At 34.3% G+C, this 23,412-nt stretch overlaps 2 protein-coding genes across 2 annotated transcripts; both read left to right on the top strand.

The window, feature by feature from the left end:
• The first annotated feature begins 415 nt into the window (after positions 1 to 415).
• On the top strand, positions 416 to 9,883 carry LOC102588641 (protein RCC2). Its single transcript, XM_006341959.2, has 16 exons — positions 416 to 811; positions 1,212 to 1,273; positions 1,361 to 1,428; positions 1,984 to 2,105; positions 2,758 to 2,863; positions 2,991 to 3,042; positions 4,152 to 4,269; positions 4,359 to 4,389; positions 4,479 to 4,502; positions 4,639 to 4,763; positions 6,087 to 6,168; positions 6,617 to 6,739; positions 6,828 to 6,881; positions 6,969 to 7,038; positions 7,287 to 7,320; positions 9,126 to 9,883. The coding sequence occupies exons 1-16, from the start codon at positions 646 to 648 to the stop codon at positions 9,467 to 9,469; spliced, it is 1,581 nt and encodes a 526-aa protein (XP_006342021.1). The 5' UTR covers positions 416 to 645; the 3' UTR covers positions 9,470 to 9,883.
• Positions 9,884 to 16,901: 7,018 nt separating this feature from the next.
• On the top strand, positions 16,902 to 22,864 carry LOC102588969 (protein IQ-DOMAIN 32). Its single transcript, XM_006341960.2, has 6 exons — positions 16,902 to 17,172; positions 18,881 to 19,507; positions 19,612 to 19,800; positions 20,035 to 20,115; positions 20,224 to 21,823; positions 22,497 to 22,864. Exons 1-6 carry the CDS (start codon positions 17,083 to 17,085, stop codon positions 22,514 to 22,516), a joined length of 2,607 nt encoding a protein of 868 aa, XP_006342022.1. The 5' UTR covers positions 16,902 to 17,082; the 3' UTR covers positions 22,517 to 22,864.
• The last annotated feature ends 548 nt before the right edge of the window (positions 22,865 to 23,412 follow it).

Here is a 23,412-nt window from a genome sequence, read left to right on the forward strand (position 1 = left end):
TACCCTCTTTTCAAATAAAGAATACCTCGAAATTCTTTAACAGACCAAACCCGCGGGAACCTTAAACCTTACCACACACAATCCTATAAATCTCTAACATTTTATCATAACCCAAAAGGTAGCGGCTGCGCGTTTCCCTTGTCATCAAAAAAATTAGCAATTAAATATCAATTTCATTATAAAATTTGATTAAATCTTAAAAATTCAACGTTTAGATTCACAAAAATATAATCTAAAAACAACTTAAACATTTAAATTTTACTTTAAAATCTATAGCCAAACGAACGTAATACACAAATAAGCAAAGAGAAAAAAAGAAAAGTAGTACTAGTAGTAATTATCCATTCCACCAATCCGTATTTATATTTTGAACCCACAAAATTTATGTATATCTTTTATTATTAAACCAATAAAAAGCTCACATTCTCGGAATACACAAAACAAATCTTCTTTTTAATAACTCTCAATGCTTTTGTAGGGTTTCAGATGTTTTCTTTCTAAAACTCCTTTTGACGCCGATTACTTACAAATCTCTGTTTTTTTTCTCTAATTTTTGTGGGTTTTGGTGTATTCACGTTGAGGTTTAGTAAGATCTGTTTTTTTGAAACTTTTTTTTGAATTTTTCGACCGTTGAGTTCGCCGGAGATGTCGGAAGTGGTGGTGGTGAAAGGTGGGGAGTTGTTGTTTTGTGGAAGTACTTGTTGGGATTCTGTTGGTCGCCGGAAAGGTTTGACGGAGGGGAATTTGGTGTCGCCGACGAGGCTTCGTCCGCTTGTTGGTGTCGACATTTGTTTTGTTGCTGCTGGTTGCGGTATACTCTGTTCTGCTTGTTTTTTTTAAAATTATTTTGGCTTAGTTGTGTACTTAGTTGGTTTGTTTAGACCTCGAAATGGTTAAAATGTATATTGAGGATTCATATAGTATACAAAGTTATCATCTTTATTGTGAAATTATGGGGCATTTTGGCCATGAGTTAACGTTTGGCCATAAAATTCCAGAATTTGAAGAACAGTGATGAAAAAGTTGTTTTCACTTCAAAGTACTCAAATAAGTTAAAAAAACAACTCCATTTTGTGTTCATGGCTGAACACAACTCCAAAAACTACTCTCTTTTTTTCAAATACTGGCAATTTTCATGGCCAAACACTTCCATAATGTGATTGAAGATTTCCCTTTTTGATTGCTTTCTTTCATTCTTGGTGGAAATGCAGCTTCTTGTCACTGTGTAGCGCTAGATACCGAAGGCCGTTGTTATACATGGGGAAGGAATGAGGCAAGTGTGTCGTGTGTGTTCATTTTTTATTTTTCTTTTGTGCTGTTTTCTCTTTATTGGAATGTGAAGTGTGTTGTGGCTTTGCAGAAAGGGCAGCTTGGTCATGGAGATAAAATAACACGTGATAGACCAACTGTTGTTTCAGAACTATCTAAGTAAGTTGTTCTTGGTTTTGTTCCTCTATCAATGTCAATGACATATATTGTAGTAAAAGTTTCAAAATATGTATTAAGTTCAAATCCGTACCACAAAGGAGTAAAGGGTGCATAGCTATGCCGTATTCACTACTTAAAATCCTAAATTCACCCTCTTTTTTCTGCTTATAGTTATTTGATTCTCTCTTTTAACTGAAAACATTGAGACAAGATCCCATCTTTCTATTTTTATTTACCCTTTTTTTAAGAAAAAGAACTTACCTTTTTATTTTATTGTCATTGCGCTCTTCTCACTTGACCAAAGCCTTGGGGCAATGCATATTTCAAGGGTACATGTAAAGTGAGATGGAAAGAAAAGAATGTTATAATGGTGAATATTCTGATGGACAATAATGTTTGTATTTTTAACCCAAAACTGAGATTTTATGTGTCTAGAAGTAAGAAATGCTTCCAATATTCCTCTTATATTCCCTGTATGGTTAGCCCATGTCTGCTGAAACCATTATGTCTATCAAGTATTTAAATCTGGCATCACTTAAAACTTTTTTGTTCCAGGTATAAGATCATTAGAGCTGCAGCTGGAAAGAGCCACACAGTGGTAGTTACAGATGACGGACAGTCCTTTGCTTTTGGTTGGAATAAGCATGGGCAGCTCGGTATAGGCTCTGCAAAAAATGGTGAGCCCCTTTGTTATCCTCTGTTGCTCCTTACCTTCTCTGTTTCTGACTCACTTGCACCAAAAGAAAAGACCTTCTGTTAGTATTCAAATTGTTGTTGTCTCAGTTGCATGAACATTATTTCATCTCCCTCTTTGATCATGCATTTTTCTTCAGATATGACCTAGGTCACATGGGTCCTTCGTTTGTTTTTATAACTCATGTCAAAACGGGAGTAACAAGTGTGTGGATTCATCATATTTATTCAAAGTTACCAAAAACCTAGATGCACATGTATTGGATACTTACACCTATCTGGCATTAACACATGCTTTTGCATCTTGACACCTACACTAAAGCACCAACTAAGTGAGGCGAAGGGCACAACCTGGTTTTCACCAAGTTTCTTGGTTTAAGCATGCTTTAAACAAACCTTTAACAAAGCTAATCTAGTGTAGGGAAGAACAAGAAATTTATTATTATGTAAGCTAGTGTAGGATCTTATTGAAAAAAACATAAGCTAGTTTAGGATGGAACCAAGAATTTGCCTTGAGCAACATCGTTTTTATTTCCTAGCAATATAAGTCCACACCACTAATTTCTTCTGTCTTGGGTTGTTTTTTCTTTCATTTATAAAACAAATTAAGATCATCACTTTTTTGTATTGTTGCAGAAACTGAATTATCTCCAGTCCGGTGTGCTGTCACTGAAGTCAACACTGTAGCTTGTGGGGCTGACTTTACTGTGTGGCTAACCTCAGTTGAAGGAGCTTCTATATTGTATGGTTTGTAAAGTTTTTACTTTCTACTACATTGAATGCTGTGCTCAAAAAAAAGATTTTGGTAGTGGAATTTTCATCTCTAACTTTTCTTGCACTCTGATTTTCATGTTATTCGTGTCTTCTAGAACTGCTGGTTTGCCTCAGTATGGTCAGCTTGGTCATAATACTGACAACGAGGTACACTTCATGAAAAAGTTTTTATTTTATCTTCTGTGACATGGACAAAGACTTCCAATATTTTATTGTTATATATCGGAAGTTCTAGACTTCTACATACTGTATAAAAAATTAACAATCTCAAATTGCAATATTTTCTGACCGGCAACAATATGTCATGACAAGATCATCTGTTCAATTTGATTGATAGTGATGCAGCTTTTGTGATACTTCTACATAAATTGAAATCACAATTAGCAGGCAATTGGATGAATATAGTTGTTATCGTCTCCAATCTATCTTGTATTCTGTTCAATGCCTTTTTGTCCATTGCAACATAATGCACTTGTTCTTTTTGCTAATAGAGAGTGGAAACTTTTACCACGTGAGATCCTACTTCTCAATACTGACTTTTATATTTCTTCCTTACCTCTATCTCTTCCTGCTTTATGCACATGAAGTTTTTATATTTTATGAAGTAAGGCGCGCTTTGAGATATTGGTACACTAAAGAGGCAAAATGTTTAGGGATACAAACGTCTCTATCTTGTGTCTGTGCAGCATTATTGGAGGATAGTTATTTGAAGTACTTTATTTATTTTTTATTATTGATTTTTTTGCCTGTATTACATGACATGATACATACATGCTGATGTCGGGTGCTTATTGCCGCATCAAACGACCTTATATTAGTCATGTCTGCCTTTTCCATTTCTTGTTTCCTTGCTTGTCCAATTCTATTTTTACTTATGCCACTTGCCAATCTGAAGCATGTAGTTGATAAGTGTTGTGGATAGCACATTTTCCACAAAATAATCAGTGTTTTCCTATTTCTAATAAAAACAGTGTTTTGTTCTCCTTCATAGTGGAGTGCTTTTATACTTCATATTGCTCTTTTGTTTCCTGATGATATCTGGTCTAATATTTCTCCAAAATTAAGTGTGAAAACCTAAATTTAAATGCACCAAATTGGGAGAGACCATATAATTTTTTTCCCCTTCCATGACAAGACCCTTGATGTATAAATTTGGAACTTGTTGTAATAAAGGCATTCACACAGTGTTATCTTTATATTTGAACTGGGAGTTGTTGCCTTCTTTGATTGATTTGAGGATGCCCTGTAACATGCAGTATAATACCAAAGATAGCTCTGTAAGGCTAGCTTATGAAGCTCAACCCCGACCTAGACCTATAGCCGCCTTTTCTGGAGAGACTATAGTCAAAGTCGCTTGTGGAACAAATCACACAGGTTCATCTCAACTTCATTTTAATTAATTTGTATATTGTCATCTTTCAGATATGTTATATGCATTTACCTTCTTTTTTTTTGGATTTCAGTTGCAGTGGATAAGAATGGATATGTTTACACGTAAGTTCCACCTTAGCTCTTTTGTATGGACTTGACCCTATGTACAGAAGCTAATTTATTCTTTTTCTGTTTTGACAATCAAATCTTAGGTGGGGATTTGGCGGTTATGGGAGGTTCGTACATCCTATTTCATATTTGCATATTCAGATCTATGTTAATGGACGTCCGTTGCACCACCTTGACTTTCCGTGCTCTTTTTGGGCCCTTGTTAGAATAAACATGAAAATGTTTGATTTTTTTGGATCACAGGCTTGGTCATCGAGAACAGAAGGACGAGTTTGCTCCTCGACGAGTTGATGTTTTTACACGGCAGAATATCTTGCCTCCAGATGCAATAGTTTCAGCAGGTTCTGCCAGCTCATCATGTACTGCCGGTATGATTTGTCTTGTTCTCTCTCCCATTTTGTTTTGAAATCTTATCCAGTGCACTTATAAGTTACTGTGTATTCACATGAGATGACATCATATTTGATATCTATACTAGCTGCACTCATTTTACACAACTTTTTGTTTCCAAAAAAATCTTTCCGCAAGTTGTCCAAACTGCTCAAAGTATAAGTTGAATGAGTATTCACATGAGTGAATTCCCTTTATTAAATCTATGTTCTGACCAACTATGATTATATATATAGTGCTTGCTCATTTAGTTATTGCTTTGAGAGAAGTGTGAACATCTAGCATGCTGACACTTATTTGTAAAAATGTATGTAAAATTAATGTGCGGTTATTATCGTTTAGTATGGATTACTTATGAAAATAGGTATAGGCTAATCTAATCCATGTTAATGCTTAACAAGTTCAATTAATGTCTAAATTTTGAAAACTCTTAAGTAGTTTGAGTATTTTCACATTAGTAACTCATGGTAGTCTTACTTAATTCGGATTTGGTATTGGATATGTTTTGCGAAGCTTACATAGGTGGAATTGGTGGTTCTAGAGTTTGAGTAATCGTTGGTGAATGGTCATGAAAGAAAAGAAAATGTCAAATAGAAAAAAACATGATGCCAAATAGAAATAACCTTTCTACCTTTGAGGTAGAGGTAATGTTTGCGTACACTCTATCTTCCCCGGATCCCACATTTTGGGACTACACTGGGTATGTTGTTGTATAATTGTAGTAATAGTATTTAAATATTATTACTCCATCCGTCCCATTTTATGTGGCACTTTTTGGATTTCAAGATTCAAACAAGTCTATCTTTGACCGTAAATTTTTCATAGATCTTTTAAACATTTTGAACAATCAATTATTGTGACTTATAGTACTTTTTACGTAGTTTACAAATATATAAATTTCATTTCAAAAAAATTGAAGATTTCATGCGCAAATTCCCGGTCAAACTTAGGACTCTCGAAAAACGATAAGTGTCACATAAATTGGGACAGAGGGAGTATTATTATTATTTACTATTATTTGTATGTATTTAATTTATTTTTCACTTTAGTTTTATATGGTATGATGATGACATCAGTTTGGACTTACATGGAGATAATTATTCATATAGCTGACCGCAACTTGGTTGGGGCTGAGACATATAGTTGTTGTTGAAGTAAAATTTATGTTTGAAATTTGCGCTTCAAGTAATATGAAGATATGATCAGGCCACCTTCTACTAATTGCAACATGGTGGGCTCATGATTTGCATGATTAAATAAACACCTATGACTTGACACTTTAATAAAATATTCTTGTGCAGGAGGAGGGCAGCTTTACATGTGGGGAAAAATAAAGAGCACAGGAGATGATTCGATGTATCCTAAACCTCTTCTGGATTTGAGGTTATGTTCTTCACAGCCCTTGCATCTCCAATTTTTTATTTTGCTCATATAGTATTAGTGTAGATACAACATGAGTTGCATGTGTGATAAATTCCATATTTTTGGATGAATTATTATTTATCCTAGTTTTCTGGTTAGAACCATCTGCAATAACATCAATGAAGATGGAGTTCAAATTTTCTTTTCCTTGTGTTTCGTGACTAGGGGTGATGGAGTGATTTCACTGCAAAATCCTAGCAGAGAGTCTCTACTCTTGTATTCAAGTTATGACATTCATTATTCATGTAGGAATGTTATTTAAAAGCAATCACATGGTAATAGTGTATTGTTGTTTCTGCCCCCATAATCATTGGCTTGGATTGTTTTAAACTGGATATTCTCTTTTCAAAAGCGCAATATTTTTTTCTTTTGTCACCAAGTCTATTGGACTGATATTCTGTATTTCTAGTGGGTGGAACCTCCGATGTATGGATTCTGGCTATATGCACCACTTTGTTGGTGCTGATTCCTCTTGCATAAGTTGGGGCCTTGCACAGTGTGGGGAGCTGGGTTATGGACCACATGGACAGAAGTAGGTTTGATTCATATCTTATGTTTTCTTTTTTCTTTTTGGTGACCTATGTGCGTTTTGCTCATTTATTTTGTCTATTTTTCTAAAGATCTTCTGCAGTTCCTAAGAAGGTAGACGTTTTAGATGGCATGCATGTTATCAGGTTAGTGTATTTCTGTTTAAAAAAGAAATTTTGGAAGATGGAACTTTACATCAGAGTCTGAGTCCTACTGTGTTCCTTTTTGTGTAGTGTTGCTTGTGGATTTGCCCACTCCATGGTTGTTATTGATAGGACAAATGTTGAGGATCGACTTGAGCAGGTAATGTTATGGTTATAATGTAGTTTTCCCTCCAAGCATTATGCTAGCCCAATAATGATCATCTTTAGGAGAATTAGAATATTATTTTCAGTTTATATGTACAGGTTTTTGGTTGAGTGTAATATTTGTTTGTGGATGGGTGTTGGTGTGTGTCTGGGGGTGCTGATACATACATCAGTTTTGATTTTTCTTTATTTATATTTATTTGCTCGTGTAAGTTATCTAATTTCTCCCGTTTTACCTGACAGCTTGATGTATATGATGGCAAGGCTTCTGAGGAAGGTATAGCTCTAAGGTTCATCTATCTTCATAAGTTTTAGCTAATTGTACTAATTCATTTGGAAAATATACTGGTTTTCCTCTGAATTTGCTTCAAGGGCAGTTGACTCAAGTAACCATTGAATTGCTAATTCCTTGGGAGATGAAAGAACAAGGAGTCTGTTAATGATGTTCAATTCATCTACTTTGTCCTTGTGCCCTTATCTGTTTTCGATACTATGCAGGATAAGGTTTGATTATATATGCTATTTGCAAATGATAATATGTCAAGGAGTCCCCCCCCCCCCCAAAAAAAAAAAAAGGGGGAGAAGATGAAACAAAGAAATCTGGTTTTAGGTGACCATATTTTGTCACGTGTCCAAATCTGCTTTCCTTCAATTTGATGTTTGGGTACTCTTTGCTGTAAAATATCATTTGCCTCTTCATGATTCCACAGAGATGCTTTGCATTTATTTAGGAATGTCCTTTGGTTCAGGTGCCAAGCAATACCCTGGAGAGGACTGATCGTCATCCTAGTCTTTTTGTTGGTCAACTTTGCCAACAGTTTACCACTGCCTGTTTTATACTTGTCCTGTTCTTGCAGGATGGAGACATCCCATGTTTTATCATAAGCCGCGTAGCTACAGCAGTTGTTATCATATCAGTCTAAAATGCATGAAATTATTTCAATTGATTCTTCATTGTTCTCTTGTAGCTTCAACACTGCACAGATGGGAATGCAGTTATCATATGACATCTAATCAGACAATTTATATATATCTGTTCAATTTCAAGGAGAATAGCTTGATATATAAAAGATTTAATGCGCAGGACAAAAATTTATTGCTAAATATAGGAGAATATCATGATTAGGTGAAAGTGAAGTGAAACTAGATTAGTTTTTGTGGTGCCTAGTACAGACTTCAAATATGTACATTCAGATTTCTAGGAATATATAATGATAGATGCAATATGACAAAGATAAATTAAAGGACTGCTGAGACTGCTATGTGATAGGAAGTCATCTAACAGGCTACAGTCAAGTTTTATAGAACAGTTGTGAGACTAGTAATTTTGTATTGGGGTGAATATAGGTCTGTAAAGCCCACATGGCCGGAGATGAATGCCATAGAAGTTGATAACATTGGACATAGAGGATAAACATAGAGAATATCGCTTGAGATGCTTTTCCCATGTCTTGCATAGACTTTGAGATGTATCGCCTGTAGGCACAACTATATGGTAATTTGAAGGTGCAACAATATGCTTGAATTTCATTTAAAACGATGATCGAAAATTATGAGCTAGACTTGAAATCACATGTGTTTTGATTTTTTTAAAAAAGATTTACAATTTAGCAAAATCAGTGTTAACTTCCCTAATAACTAGTTGCATGAAAGAATAGGAATCATAATGTTGATACCAACTAGTTTGGATTAATCACTTAGTTGTTGTTTCTTATGTTTGGTTGTTTATTAGGATTTTTCTTTTATATTGTGGTCAGAGACTTATTATTTCGGTGTAGGATAAGTGTAGAAATTTGCAAATTCTCTAGGGTTAAAACAGCCTTAATTTCTCTTAAAAGACAAATCTTAAAATTGGAATAATATATAACAAATTGTGTCAAATTTTTCCGATTTGTTTCGTCGAAATCCTTGTGCTCAATTTGTCAGCAGGTTTAGGTGTTGTTTTGGTCATTTGTTAACACAGACATGCCAGGTGAAAGGTTATATTTCTCTTGTTGAACTGAGGAGATAGTTGGCATGCAGCCCTATTTATTTTACAATCATTTATCTTTCTTACTATAGTTGCAAATTGTTTTGCTGCAGTGGGGGCAGAACCTGCGAGTGAATCTCCAGTTTCTCAAAAGGCTCCCAAAAAGGCATCTGCTAAGGCGCCTGCAAAGTCAAATAAACGGAAGAAGTCAAAAGATGTATCTGAATCTGAAGATGAGGAGGAGCAAAATAGTGATGATGAAAGTGATGACTATGAGGAACAATCGAATGGGCGGGCCAAGTCTTCCAGCAGGGGTCGAGGAAAGGCTGCTGGCAAAGCTACAGCTGCTAAAAAGGGTGCTGGTCGTGGAAGGGGTCGGCCTCCAGCAGCAAACAAAAGCTCCCCACCTGAAGGGAAAGTATCGACAGGGAAAAGGGGTCGGCCGAGGAAATCGTAAGAGTACAGCTTTCCTGGTCAAAATTTAAGGCTTCTCAATATGATGGAATGTATCTTTATTCTCCATTGGCTAATTAGTTGCACTTTAACAAAGTAATTCATTTTTGTCATTAACTCCATTCAACATTCTGAAATTTAGCAAGTGTAAAGCATTTGCATGACTTGTAACCCGTATTGACATAGAGCATTGACCGAAAAGACAGGCATTTGTCCGAGTTTGTACCTGGTCAAGCTCGTTTTTGGTGAGGAGCGGAAACAGGGGAAATGAAAGGAAAAACCTATTCTGCCCAGTGTACTCTGATGTCAATTTTTGTTGCTAATTTGTGGTGCAACTGAAACACATTTGTTCTGAAAATCTATACTGATTAGTAATATTGCTGTGTAAATGAAGTATTAATCAGAATGTTTTGTTGTAGTTGATCATTTTAACGTTTCGTCCTAGCCTTGTTGTTGATCAATGATAGTGACTTACACAACGATCATGCCGAGTCCCTAACAAGTTGGGAATATTATTGATTTATCTTCCTATTATATCATAAGCATGTTTAGAGTCTACCTGGAGAGACAATAGATAGTTTGTCTATGAGCTAAAAGAACCAGAAAACAGAAAATGTTCTTTTTTCTTTAAGTTCTGAGGAATTCTTGTAATGCAAGTTGAAGTGATTCCAATGAGTACAGTTTAGTGTATAATTATGTTGTGTGTTTTGGTCCCTACAGTTTTAATTGTGGTTGCTTGTAAAGTCAAGCATGGAATAGATAGCAACTACAAGACAAATGTCTTGTTGCTTTCATTTATGGAAAGCTAGAGGTGACTTTTCCCTTTGTAGGGAGCAAAGGTGGGGGCCTAATATAGAAAAGAAAATGAAGGGAATTTAAGTTTATGTCTAAATCTTAGATCTAAGTCAATAGTTCTACTAGTAAGTACTTAGTAACCTTCCCCCTCTCCCTCGGGGGAGGGGATGTTGGTGAGTAAAAACTAGGATCATGAAATGATACATAAAAGATTAGCATGACTCCTATGCAGAAATGATTTGCTTAAAAGTTTGAGTTTCATGATAGCCTCTTGTTATTGTTATACTATGTAAACCTACTTGTTGATTTCATCAACTTGTAGGTGTACAAAAAAACATTATGAAAAAGGTTTGTGGGGTTATTCTTCTCTTGGGAACATAGTGTTTTTCCTATGATGATGATTTTACAGTGCACCAAGTGACAAGGACTAAAGAAGAATGAGAAGGGTTAGGTTACAATTGTGTAAGTCTAATGATTGGAACTTTTCTCCATGTGCCTAAGGTCCCACCACCCATTTTTATACAAGTAAAAAGTTGCATTTTTTTTTGTGTGGAAACTTTGTCTTCTATTGTTGTACCTAAATGTCACTTGCCCTCTTTTGTTTCTCAACTTTAAAGTAAGTTTGTGAAATTGTAATAATGAAATTTATGCTTTCAAAGTAAGCTTCAATTTTCCCTTAGAATCTTTAGTCAATTCCAGAGTAGTTTGCTATATAAGGTGAATGGGACCTGAAAATATCACTAAACCTAATTAAAATCTTGAAGGAACAATCAAGATAAAACTAAATCTTGGAAGTTTTTTTATTATATGAGGTGTGTTTGTGAATAATGGAGGAGAAGGTAGAATAAAGGAGGAATCTTTGTTAGGATTTGAACCCTACACATCCATTATTTTTGACTTGGTCCTTCCCTTTATCAAATCCAATGTTGTTTGTTCGGATATTTTTTGGTGGTTAGAGTAAAATATTGTTATAAAGAACACATAATATAACATATTATGATAGATTGATTCCAAAGAAAACTTGATTGTTATAGTGAAATGTTTGTTTAGGGAATGATTGTTACAAAGAGGTTTGATTATACTTTGATACCTTACAACAACAACGACAACTATTATAAACTCAGTGTAGTTCTATAAGTAGGGTCTTGAGAGAATAAATTGTACGTAGACATTACTCTTACCTTCTCAAAGGTAAAGAGGTTATTTTCAATAGACCGTCGTCTTGTACTATGACCTTGTATATATGACTTAATTTGTTAGTTTCACATTAATTAAGGGAATGACTGGTTGCTCGTTTATGTGATCTTGGACAATTTTTATCTTATAAACTAGCTTTTAGGTTAATTTAAGTTCAAGATTCTTTTTCTTAACATGGAAGCACACCTAAACTCATAAAAAATCTTGATTTACCTAATGTTGGACTCACCCCCACCCCCACCTACTACGTTTATCGAGCTTCCAATCAACCAGGGTTGGGTGGATGTGGTGGTGGGGGGGGGGGGGGGTATTACATAGCTCATATCAATTGAGAAAAAAATATAACATTATGATCTTTTATATGACTTTTCCAAAATTCTCACCTCATGAACTAATCATTTTAGTTGAAGCATGTTCTAAGATCAATTTTCTTAACTACTTTTAACTGTTCACTAATTGTTGTCATCAATTAGCCTCATCCATTTGGTGAAAAAAAGACAAGTTACTTTATTGTCTTACCTAAAAATAATTATTTCTGAAAAAGATTATGCTTTTACACTAAACTTAGGTGTAGGGAAAAAGAGACAGCATAATCTATTAGGTGATTTTTTTGCTATATTTTGTTGGACTATTCTAATTGGATATTTAATGTAGAAGTCTCTGTCTAAACTTAATAATTGTTTTATTATTTTCTAAAATTAATACATTATGTACTTAAAAGTTAAAAAATAATTGAGAGGATAAACTAGTTAAGAACAAAATAATTATAGTCAATCACATTTTGGGGTGTATTTTCTTTTCCCTTTCCTTTTTTATTTAAACTTACAGACAAAAAGTCAAATATATTGCGTGTTTAATGTACAACAGAACATGGGTTGGGAGTTTAATTATTAATAGATGACATTTTTATAGTTTGAAAAAAGATAAATTAGTACTATAATTTTTCATTTATTGCTTACTTGTTTCATATTATTTGACTTTTGTATTAAAACTAGATATTTAGTTTGAAAAAAGATAAATTAGTACTATAATTTTTCATTTACTGCTTACTTGTTTCATATTATTTGACTTTTGTATTAAAACTAGATATTTTATTTTACTTATCTAAAGTTTCAAAAAATCATTACGATTAGTTTAATTGAATAGACCTCTATTAAAAAGTTTCTTAAGAGTTGTGTCAAGTCAACATGATTCAAGTATAGACGGATACAATTTGTGGTTAGGGGTTCATTCAAACCTCCTTCGCAGGGCGGAGCCACCTTAGTATAAGGGGTTCATCCGAACCCCTTTTGGCGAAAATTTATATTATTTATATATGGTTAAAATAATTTTTTGTATATATATAGTAGACGTTGAACCCCTTCGGCTGCTTCGTGTGTCTATTTTCTACAAATTTTGAACCCCTCACTAAAAATTTTGGCTCCGCCTCTGCTCCTTCGACGGAAAATATTATTATACATGATTAAAGTTATTCTTATGTATATAGTAGATCTCGAACCCCGTTCAACGAGTTTGTATATTTACTTTTGATCCCTCTTAGTAAAATTTTTGACTCCGTCACTAGAATCAAATAATATAAAAACGAAGAGATCGAGTATATATATTTATTTATTATAAAAAAATTATGTACTTGTGTTTATTGGTGTATCGATAAGACCAATACGTATTTTTTTATGTTAATTATCCGTTAATCATTTTGATTAAATAAATCTCATCAACATGTGTAGTCCATTGTAAATTATTTGAATCTCACATGCAAAATATATTTTAAAAAATAAACTCACCGATTGGCATGCGCTGTCAGGTGTAAGAAAACGGGTCGGGGGTTCTTCTCATGTGCTCCGCATGTGCGGGTAACCTGTCCGGAAACACTTGACCAATGAGGATACGACACCTGTCAACAACTCGTTTAACGAAAAATTAGTTTCGAACATAATTCAACCTCAAAAGTTAATCGACAGAGAAGATTCTACGAATATAAAGAGATAGCAACTCGTTCTTCCAATTCCTAACATTATTTTCTCTAATCTAGAGTTCTGTTAGGACCGAAATAAGCAGGTGTAATGCGGAAACTAGCAAATCAAACCTCGAAAGACCACGAGTAAGAAGACAAACGAGAAACACACCAAAAGAGACAGATTTAATGTGGTTCGGTCAATCGACCTACGTCCACAAAGGAGATGAGCAATCCACTATAAATATAAGAGTACAAAATATAGAAAGAAATAACCTCAACCAATTCACTCGAAATACAAGGAGGTACACAAAATTCTCCTCCATAACCGCAATTCTCAAAACCCTAGAACTACATTGTGAATGTAGATTAAGTTAAAAGGAACAAACCTATATTTATAAAGCTCTAAAACTTTTCCTACAAGAAAAGGACTACTCAAAATATTAAAACATTTTCCTAAAAGCAGGTGTAATGCGGAAACTAGCAAATCAAACCTCGAAAGACCACGAGTAAGAAGACAAACGAGAAACACACCAAAAGAGACAGATTTAATGTGGTTCGGTCAATCGACCTACGTCCACAAAGGAGATGAGCAATCCACTATAAATATAAGAGTACAAAATATAGAAAGAAATAACCTCAACCAATTCACTCGAAATACAAGGAGGTACACAAAATTCTCCTCCATAACCGCAATTCTCAAAACCCTAGAACTACATTGTGAATGTAGATTAAGTTAAAAGGAACAAACCTATATTTATAAAGCTCTAAAACTTTTCCTACAAGAAAAGGACTACTCAAAATATTAAAACTTTTTCCTAAAAGGAAAATCTATTTATAATAAGAAATCAGGGCAAAAAAACCCCAACAAATTCAAACTCGTAATCTCTTATTAAGGGCGAAATATTTTTATCAATACATCATAACTCATGTTGGTACTTAATTAACGTTTCATTAATGAAAGTTGTAAGATATCTTTTTTAATAGGATGCTTCTTATTTCGAAACCATCAAATATTTTAATATATTATAAACTTTATAGTAATAAAATAAAAATTAACGTCATTTTGAAATATTTGAGAAAAACAATAAAGAATCCTCGTATTTGGTGTTGCAGTAAATTACATTCGAACCTTTTTGTCATAACATATTCTTACAGCCTGAGATTCTAACGGTATCACCGCCGGCCACCGCTACTATTAAATTTTATGTTCCCCTCTTAGATACATCCGTCTCAAATTATTTATTGTAATTTTTTTTAAAAAATATTATTTTAAAAATTCAAGATATAAGGAGTTCGTAAAAGAGAAACACGACATATAAAGTAAATATTTAATAAATAACGATTATATCTTAATATATAAATAAGATTAAAATAGTTTTAAAAAAGTTCCTTCTATAACCTCTCGTAAATATGTAGGGTAAAACTGCCTATAAAAATACTATCCGACCCTTAGAGCATTATAAAATATTTTTAAAACTAAAAAGATATCCATTTTAACAAGTTTGAAAAATGAAAATATATATAAAAGGATTTAGCTTAGGCTTACCTTAAATATAAGGACCATTTTTGTTATTTTCTATAAAAATAACGTTGTAATGTTCAAAATTATCATTAACATTTTTAGCATCAACAAGAAACCAAAGGAGGCAAGGACCACTTCATGTGAAATGGTCCACTAATTGGGAGTTGGGACTCGCCACAAATCTCTTTTTCGTTCCACTCGATATCCACTCGATATTCAGTATCCATGTTAGAATATGATTAAATTTAAATTTGTGCTTCGTAGAGTTTATTTCTGAAAGTGTCACTCTCAATAAGATTTTTTCATTCACAAAACTCAAATCCGATATAGGAATCTCAACTATCCCACCGCGAATAATGTTTTTCATCTCACAAGTCACAAATGTCATCAATTTCTTAAACTATAATTAGATACCTTTCTTTAATGTTACGATTGTTTTGTTTTGATTTCAGTGTTGGAAATAACATCCTAACTAATGGATTAACTTTGCACTAATCCATCATTAAGATTTTGGTTTAACTGATTCCATCTTTGGTCAATGTCAATTAATGACTATATATAATATAATAATACACACAACACCAACTATAATCATCATTACCTTCTTTGGATTATAGATTTTGATTAAAAAAATTGATATTAAAATTAAAAAATGATATTTAAAACTTAATTTTTTGTCTGAGCATGTATTTCACTAAAAGATTAAATTAATTTATATATACATTTATCTTATTTAGTTATAGTAAATTAATATAATTTAATATAAATATTGAGGGGACGTAAATATTTATCTGTTTTGTAGTGTAAGATCTTGAAAGTACTTTATTCAACAAAAAGTAGGAAAAAAGATAAAGGTAAGATAAAACTACCTTAAAAACTCATTAGATGAAGGAATATATTATGCTAAAAGATTAAAAAATAGTCATTTGTAGGAAAATAATAATAATAATAATAATAATAATAATAATGATGATAGTTAATGTCATTTCTTGTGATTATTAGTTGAACAAGATATTGGTGAACTACTTTTGAATTTTCAAATACTTTTGGCGTAATTAAAGATTTTTTATTGTTTTCATTTATTAAGTTATCTTTTTGTCTTCTTTTTTCATTTACTCAACTGTATTCTACATTGATTACTTTCAGAACTAAAATATTTAATATAGTAATAAACAATAGTAATAAAAGTAAAAGTCATTTTCAACTCAATAGAGGTTATAGATATGAAAGTAATAAAGAGAAGGAATGACTAAGGCAATTATGGATTTGACGAGGATTATGATGGAGTGATAAATATTTTTTTTATTTTAATTAAAAAATTTGAGTTCAAACTTGCTTTGAATAGCAAGCACTTTACTTCAAAATATAAAATTTCGCGGCATGAATTTAAATTTAATTGAGCATTAATGAGTGTATATCGGCTTATCGAAAATATAATCTTAGATAGAAGAATGTGGAAGACATAAATTAGGATAGAATGTTTGTAGGTAATAATGTGTTATCTTATTATCCGTTTATCATTTTAGTAGTCGTAATATTATTTTTGTAGTTTTTTTATCTTTCAATTTCTATAACTATCTGTTATTTCTTATATTTTCGTCACTTTTTTGAATTATTTGAACTATTTTTTCTTGATTCAAGAGTCTATCAGAAACAATCTATTTATCTTTAAGGTAAAAGTAATGTCGTGTATACTTTATTTGTAAGATATGTATACTCTACTCCCATCCTATTCTACGAGACTATACTGACTATGTTATTATTATAAAACCAAATGATAATAGTAAAAGAGGAGAACAGATCTGAACTTTAATTTTTAAATAGAATAATTTTTGTCTTCAAGTCTCAACGGAAATATATTATTGATATCTTTTTTTTTAATTTTCTTTTCATTATATAATATAAAGAGAGACTACTGGGACCTGTAAAAAAAAAAAAAAAAAAAAACTGAAGCCACGGAACTCAAAATACAAAAGTTAGCTAGATTTAAGGAGAGTGTTTCAAGTCCGTGTTCTTAAAAATTTAATCTTTTTTTTAAAAATTATTATTATCAGCTCATGAGGTACAATTTCCAACAAATATAGAATATCTACTACAACACTTACAAGACTGGTTAATCAGTGAGTGAAAGAAGAAGAAGAAGAAAATGGGAAAATCTACAGCTTCTTCTTGCTTAAAGATCATTGCTTGTGGCAGTGATTCTGTTGACCGTGATGAACTTGAAGCTCATCCTGAGGTGAAAAATCTACAACCCCTTTTTCTCAGATCAAATTTTCATTTAGTATATTCTGTTTTTTTCCATTTCAAAGATGGTAATGTGTGTTAAAAATTGAATCTTTTTTGTGAGAAAATGGTTTTGAAGTGAATCTTGGATCAACCCATCAAAATGTGGAGTCTGATCTTTTGTGGGGTTTTTTTTGTTTTTACTAATTTGTTATGTTTTTGAGATGATGGAGTTGAGCTGATTTGGTTCTTGAATAAAGGAGGTTTTTTTTTTGTGGAAGGTATGTAGAAAAGTTTTGAACTTTGTCACTGGATCTCTATTAGGGGATGTAAGATTGTGAAATGTGGACTGATTTGTGGTTTGGTTGAGAACTTGTTAGATGTGTGCACATCAATGTTAAATGAGAGTGTTTGAGATATTAAATTGTTCAATTGTTCATGTTTGTTAGTTAAATAATTGCCAACTTCAAAGGAAAGGCTTGATTTTGATCAGTTGATATAAAATCATTGACACCATGAAGTTGTGAGTGTACTGTATGGATTCAATGTGTTTCGAAATGGAAATGAATTGGATCACTATTGTAAGTGGATTTCTTTTGTTTAGATGGGAATGAAAAAATAGTGATGCAATTTACCTAGAAAAGAAAATTGATTCAATTTGTGACTGCCAATGAGGGATGTGTTTTCTAAGATAAATGCTAGTGAAACGTTTCAATTTCTGGACCAGTCAATTAACCAACGTCGCCTCAATTGCAAAAATACCATATTTGTCTTTCAGTGTTTGTCAAAATTTTGTTTCATTAATTGAGTTGTACTTGTTCTTAGTAATGTCTTTTCAAATTTACAATGTAAGTTTAGATAACATCTAGTTATCATTTCAAGTTGAGTATGTCATATTTCAACGTCAAGTTAATTTTTTATGATGATGTCAACATGATAGTCCAATGCAATCACTACTTGTTTCCAAATGCTTTATGCCAAATATATCTTGTCTTCCTTCTTACATCATTATGGACTTGCTGCTGTGTAGTTTGTAATATAAGTTGAGCTGATAATTCCAGCTATGAGACTTCACATTACCTACTACCTGATTGGTGGAATGCTTAAGTATGGAAAAACAAATCAATTACCGATCCGCTGACATACATGTGACGAAACATGATTAAGAAGACAAGCTTGTGCATGATTTCATTTCTTATCAATGGTCTCTGGAGGTTAAGAGGTTGGCAGAAAAATAATCATCATTTGTGCAAAAAATGAACAGATATGATTAAGAAGATCTTGTCGTCAATGGATTCATTTCCCATCTGAGGCTTCTAGGCATATTAATTTTTCTTAGTAAGAAGCTTGATTTTCAGATATTCCTACTATATGCATCATGACTCATCTATGTATGCGTGCTACATGATTCCAGAAATGCCAATCTACAATCTGCACATCGTCCTGTCTTGTCCCTCGTGGTCTATAGTATGGATCTAATAAAGGATATTGATCTCTTTCCATTGTTTCCCTCTTTGTATATATACTTCATGGGTAAAAAGAGAAATTGATATACATGTGGATGGGTGTTAAACTCAGCTACTTGCAATACAACTTTATATCATATTGGATGTTCAGTTAAATATCTTACACAATTCTTATTAGGAATTTTTCAGTTTCTCTTTTGCCTTTTCCATCTCCTTTATACTTTGTCGAATGAATTATTTGATACATGTTCTTAGAGTAAAAGCTCAAGCGACAAACGTGGATGGAGTTTCCGCAAGAAATCTGCCAGGCATCGTGTATTAAGCAATACAGTAGTTTCAGAAACACCATCTGGGAACAAGGACTGGCCAGAAGCTGCTAATGCCAATCTGCAAACACAATCTAACTCCACCATTCCAGAGAAGGCATCTGTTGTCCAATGGGCAGATGAGAAACCCCAGTTTCCAACGGTCGAGAAGTCTCAGGTGTCGGCTGACGAGAAGCCCCAGGTCTTGGCAAATGAGAACCCCCAGATCTCAGAGGATGAGAAGCCACAGGTTCTGGAAGATGAGAAGCTCCAGGTCTCAGTGGATGAGAAGCCCCAAGTCTCCACGGACGCGAAGCCACAGCTCTTGGTGGAAGTCTCAGTGGATGAAAAGCCCTTGATCTCCGAAAAAGTGAATCTCGAGGTCTCCGAAGATGAGAAGCCCAGCGTCTCTTCAGATGAAAAGGCCCCCATCTCATCAGAAGAGAACTCCCTGCTCTCAGACTTGGTGGATGCAAAACAATCAGAGCCAGTAACAGCTAGAGTCAATGATGGTAAAGCTGATGTCATCCTGGATGAACACGCTCTTGTTATCCAGACTGCAGTCAGAGCATTTCTGGTACCTCAATTTTGTCATCTATTCTTTCAATTAATTTGGCCATTTTATGGTTAAAGCTTTTGGCAATATAAATTTAATTTGTATTTGATTGTTTCTTCTCCTAGGCACGAAGAGCTCAATTGAAGCAAAAGCATATAACTAAATTGCAAGCTGCTGTACGTGGACATTTAGTTCGCAGGCATGCTGTAGGAACTCTGCGATGTGTTCAAGCTATTGTCAAAATGCAAACTCTTGTTCGAGCACATCACACTAATCGCATTGCAGAAGGATCTAGTATCAAGGAAAAGCTAAAAGTAAGTATTGGAAAGATCAAGAGTATGAAACTATATAGGCAATATTTCTTTCTCAAGCATAAATCTGAATGTTTTTGCTCCCCTCGCTTTGGAATCCTAGATTTGACACTGAGGCACTCTTAGCTATCATTTGAGGCATTTTTTCTTTTCCCTCTCCCCCCACCCCCCTCCTTATGGGTGTTGTTGAGCCCTTTCAACTGATGGAGTCACATCTCTGATGTTTCTTTCTTTCAGGGAAAAGAGAACTCAGGAACAAAATCAGAGTTCACATACATTTCTATTTCAAAGCTACTGAGCAATAGCTTCGCTCGACAGGTATATATCAGTCATTTTCCGCTATATGATCTGAAATATGCGATATTCTTTTTTAACTATGTATCATTTCCCATCCAAACTGATTTGTTATTTCTCTTTTGGTACAAGCTCCTTGAATCAACTCCAAGGACCAAAAGTATAAATATTAAGTGTGACCCTTCCAAATCTGATTCTGCCTGGAAATGGTTAGAGAGATGGATGTCTGTTGCATCACCAGGAAATCAACTGTCACCACAGTCAGAATTATCTGCCGAGCAGCAGGAGAATGAACCTACCGAGCACCACAGTAACCTTATGGAAAGTAAAGTTCAGCTTGATTCCGAGTCAATGGACTTCAGAGAGGGTGAGGAGGCATCGCTGTCTGCAGTGCCATCTGAAAGTGATGATAATTTGATCACTTATGATGCAGACAGCTTAGATTTTCAAGCCGACATACCGACTTTACCTCCTCAGCCTCTGAATGTTGATGAAAAAACTTCAAGAGATGACTGTTCTATTCCTACTCAACTTAAGGAGGCCAGGGCTCTTCCTGAGATGGAGCCCAATTCTTTCCCTGCAAACACTGAAGTTGAGAGAGAGGATACACATTCCCTTGAACTTTCAGAGACCGAGAGCAAAAAGATTTTACATGGATCAAGAAAGGCAAGTAATCCTGCATTTATTGCTGCTCAGTCAAAGTTTGAGGAACTCACTTTGGCAGCTAAATCAACCAAAGTGACTAGTTTGCCCAATCATAAAACTGAAGATGAATCTAGTGAAGATACGTTTTCAACTATCACTGATCATTCATTTGGGGCAAGGGAAGCTGCTCCGTCAGAAAATTCTGTTCCTCATAGTACAAGAGCTCAAGTTGGTGGTTCAGAATGTGGCACGGAGCTTTCTATTTCTTCTACCCTGGATTCACCAGATAGGTCTGACGTCGGAGGTCATGTATTTGAGCAGGAACTTCCTTCCAATGGTGGAACTGACCATCGTAAGAGCAATGGATACCCTCACATTGAAGATGATAGTACAAATGACTTATCACACTCCGACTATGTTCAGGCAGGGAGAGAGGATCCTACTGATGATGCTAAGCATGTAGATGTTATGGTCAGTTCAGATCTATCACCCGAAGAACAGAAGCCAGAAAACAATTCAGTTAATGTTCAAATAGAGCACGAAGCTAAGACGGATCGACTATACAAGTCATCACCAGACGCATCTCCAAGGAGCCATATAACCGTCCCTGAATCCCAAGGGACACCTTCTAGTCAAGTGTCAGTGAATCCTAAGAAGCTAAAAAGTGAAAACAGTGGATCAATTCCCAAGCCCCGTTCTGCACCTGCTAGCAAAAAGTCTCCTTCAAAGCTAAACCATGCTCCAGGCACAACTAGTTCGGAACAATTATCTAAGGATCATAATAAAAATGAGAAGCGACGAAACTCGTTTGGTTCAACAAAAGCTGGACAAGCTGATCAGGAGGCTAGAGATAACAGTACTAGCAGTTCTCTCCCAAGTTACATGCAAGCAACAGAATCTGCAAGAGCCAAAGTTATCCCAAATAGCTCCCCAAGATCTAGTCCAGATGTCCACAATAAAGATGAATATATCAAAAAGAGACACTCTCTCCCTGGTTCAAATGGTAGGCAAGGTTCACCTCGTATCCAGCGGTCTCTGTCTAATGCACAGCAGGGTGCAAAGGGAAATGGAACTCAATCTCCACAGGGTATTTTCTAAACCTTCAGATGCCTTGCATAATACAATCTATTGCTATTTGTTACTGCAATGAGAACTGACTTGAGTTATGACCCGATACTCCAACTCATTTCCTACCTAGTACCTCCTTTCCCCCTTTGATAGAATCAAGATAGGATCAAGTATGATATCCCGAGTCTAGTCACCTGAAAACTACTAACACTCTGCTGATATAGATGAGTAAAAAACCTTAGTGTTTTAAGCACTAACAAATGGTATCAACTTCCTTTTTGAATCCGGCATGTACGTCAATTGCAGCACTGTTTATTCACACGTCGATCACCTGACATTTATTCTTCCCTTTGCACTCTGACCTTTGTTTCTTTTAACTACTCTTACAATGTTATATTTAGACCACTTAACTGCACTACTTTCATCGACACCAAAATTGTTGGTTGTAAACCATGCATGTGTGTCCCCTAGAGATCCTCTTAACCTTGAGCTTTTTCGTGCAAATTTTGGCAGTTTGCACAGGCATTAAGCTTCATAAGGATGAAAATTCACTGATAATTTATGATGACAATTGTGGGTCACCAAGATTCTTTAACTGCTGGACTGACTTTTCTTTTCTTCTTCTTCCAATTCTGAGCTTTGTGGAATTCTCATATGTAATATTTTGTCGGTGTCTGATGTGTGTTTTTCAGAGAGGAAGTGGCAGAGATGAGTAGAGTTCCTCTGTGACTCAACTAACGGATGGCATATGACGGTGTGGCTTATTGGCAATTCCTTTGGATGCTGGTCATCTGCTCTTACGAACTCCACAGCAAAGCTATCCCCAGGACCATTATTTATTTGTGAAGAGAAATGTAGAAAGAGTTATTTTTCTTGTAAATTTACTATTTTCTCATGCCTACTCAAACCCCCCCTTTTCTTTTTCAAGGATTTTGTTTGAGATGCTTGTTCTTCTTTTTACTTTACATCACCTTTGTGTGTATCTTTATATTGTGTGCTTTTCTGGCTGATGTATTTCTGACTGCTAATGAGAAGTTTGGAAGAGTTGCTTTCAGCTGTAGCCTGTAGGTGCTGCCAACCCCCCTCCCCCACTATGGCATCTAAAGTTCATTTGATTCTTTTGATATTATGTAAAAATTGCCTTCAAATTTACCTAAGTCAGCTGGAGAACTATGCAAGAAGCAGAATAAACTGTGGGTTCAATGATACAGAAGGTTATCAAAGCTAACCAATATATTAAGGATGATGGCTCAACCTGAATGATATACTTCCTCCATTTCAATTTGTTTTTCCGGTTTCAACTTTAACGCAAAATTATAGAAAGTAAAGAATTTTTTTGAATCTTGGACTTAGACTAAAGAATAAAGATATATAGAATGTATTGAAACACACTTTAATCTTGTAGTTTTAAACATATCATGTGGTGAATATAAAAAGTTAAAATTAAAGAGTTACCGGAAAAGGAAAGAACCATTCTTTTTATAACGAAATAAAAAAAAACTAATTATGAAAGTCTCTATAAAATAATATGTACCAAACAAAACACTTTTGAAATTAAAGATTTGCGTAAAGTTGTCTTTGAATGTTGCTAACATTGTCTTCGAATGT

The sequence above is a fragment of the Solanum tuberosum genome, unplaced genomic scaffold (assembly GCF_000226075.1).
Source record: "Solanum tuberosum cultivar DM 1-3 516 R44 unplaced genomic scaffold, SolTub_3.0 scf00032, whole genome shotgun sequence".
Classification (NCBI taxonomy): domain Eukaryota; kingdom Viridiplantae; phylum Streptophyta; class Magnoliopsida; order Solanales; family Solanaceae; genus Solanum; species Solanum tuberosum.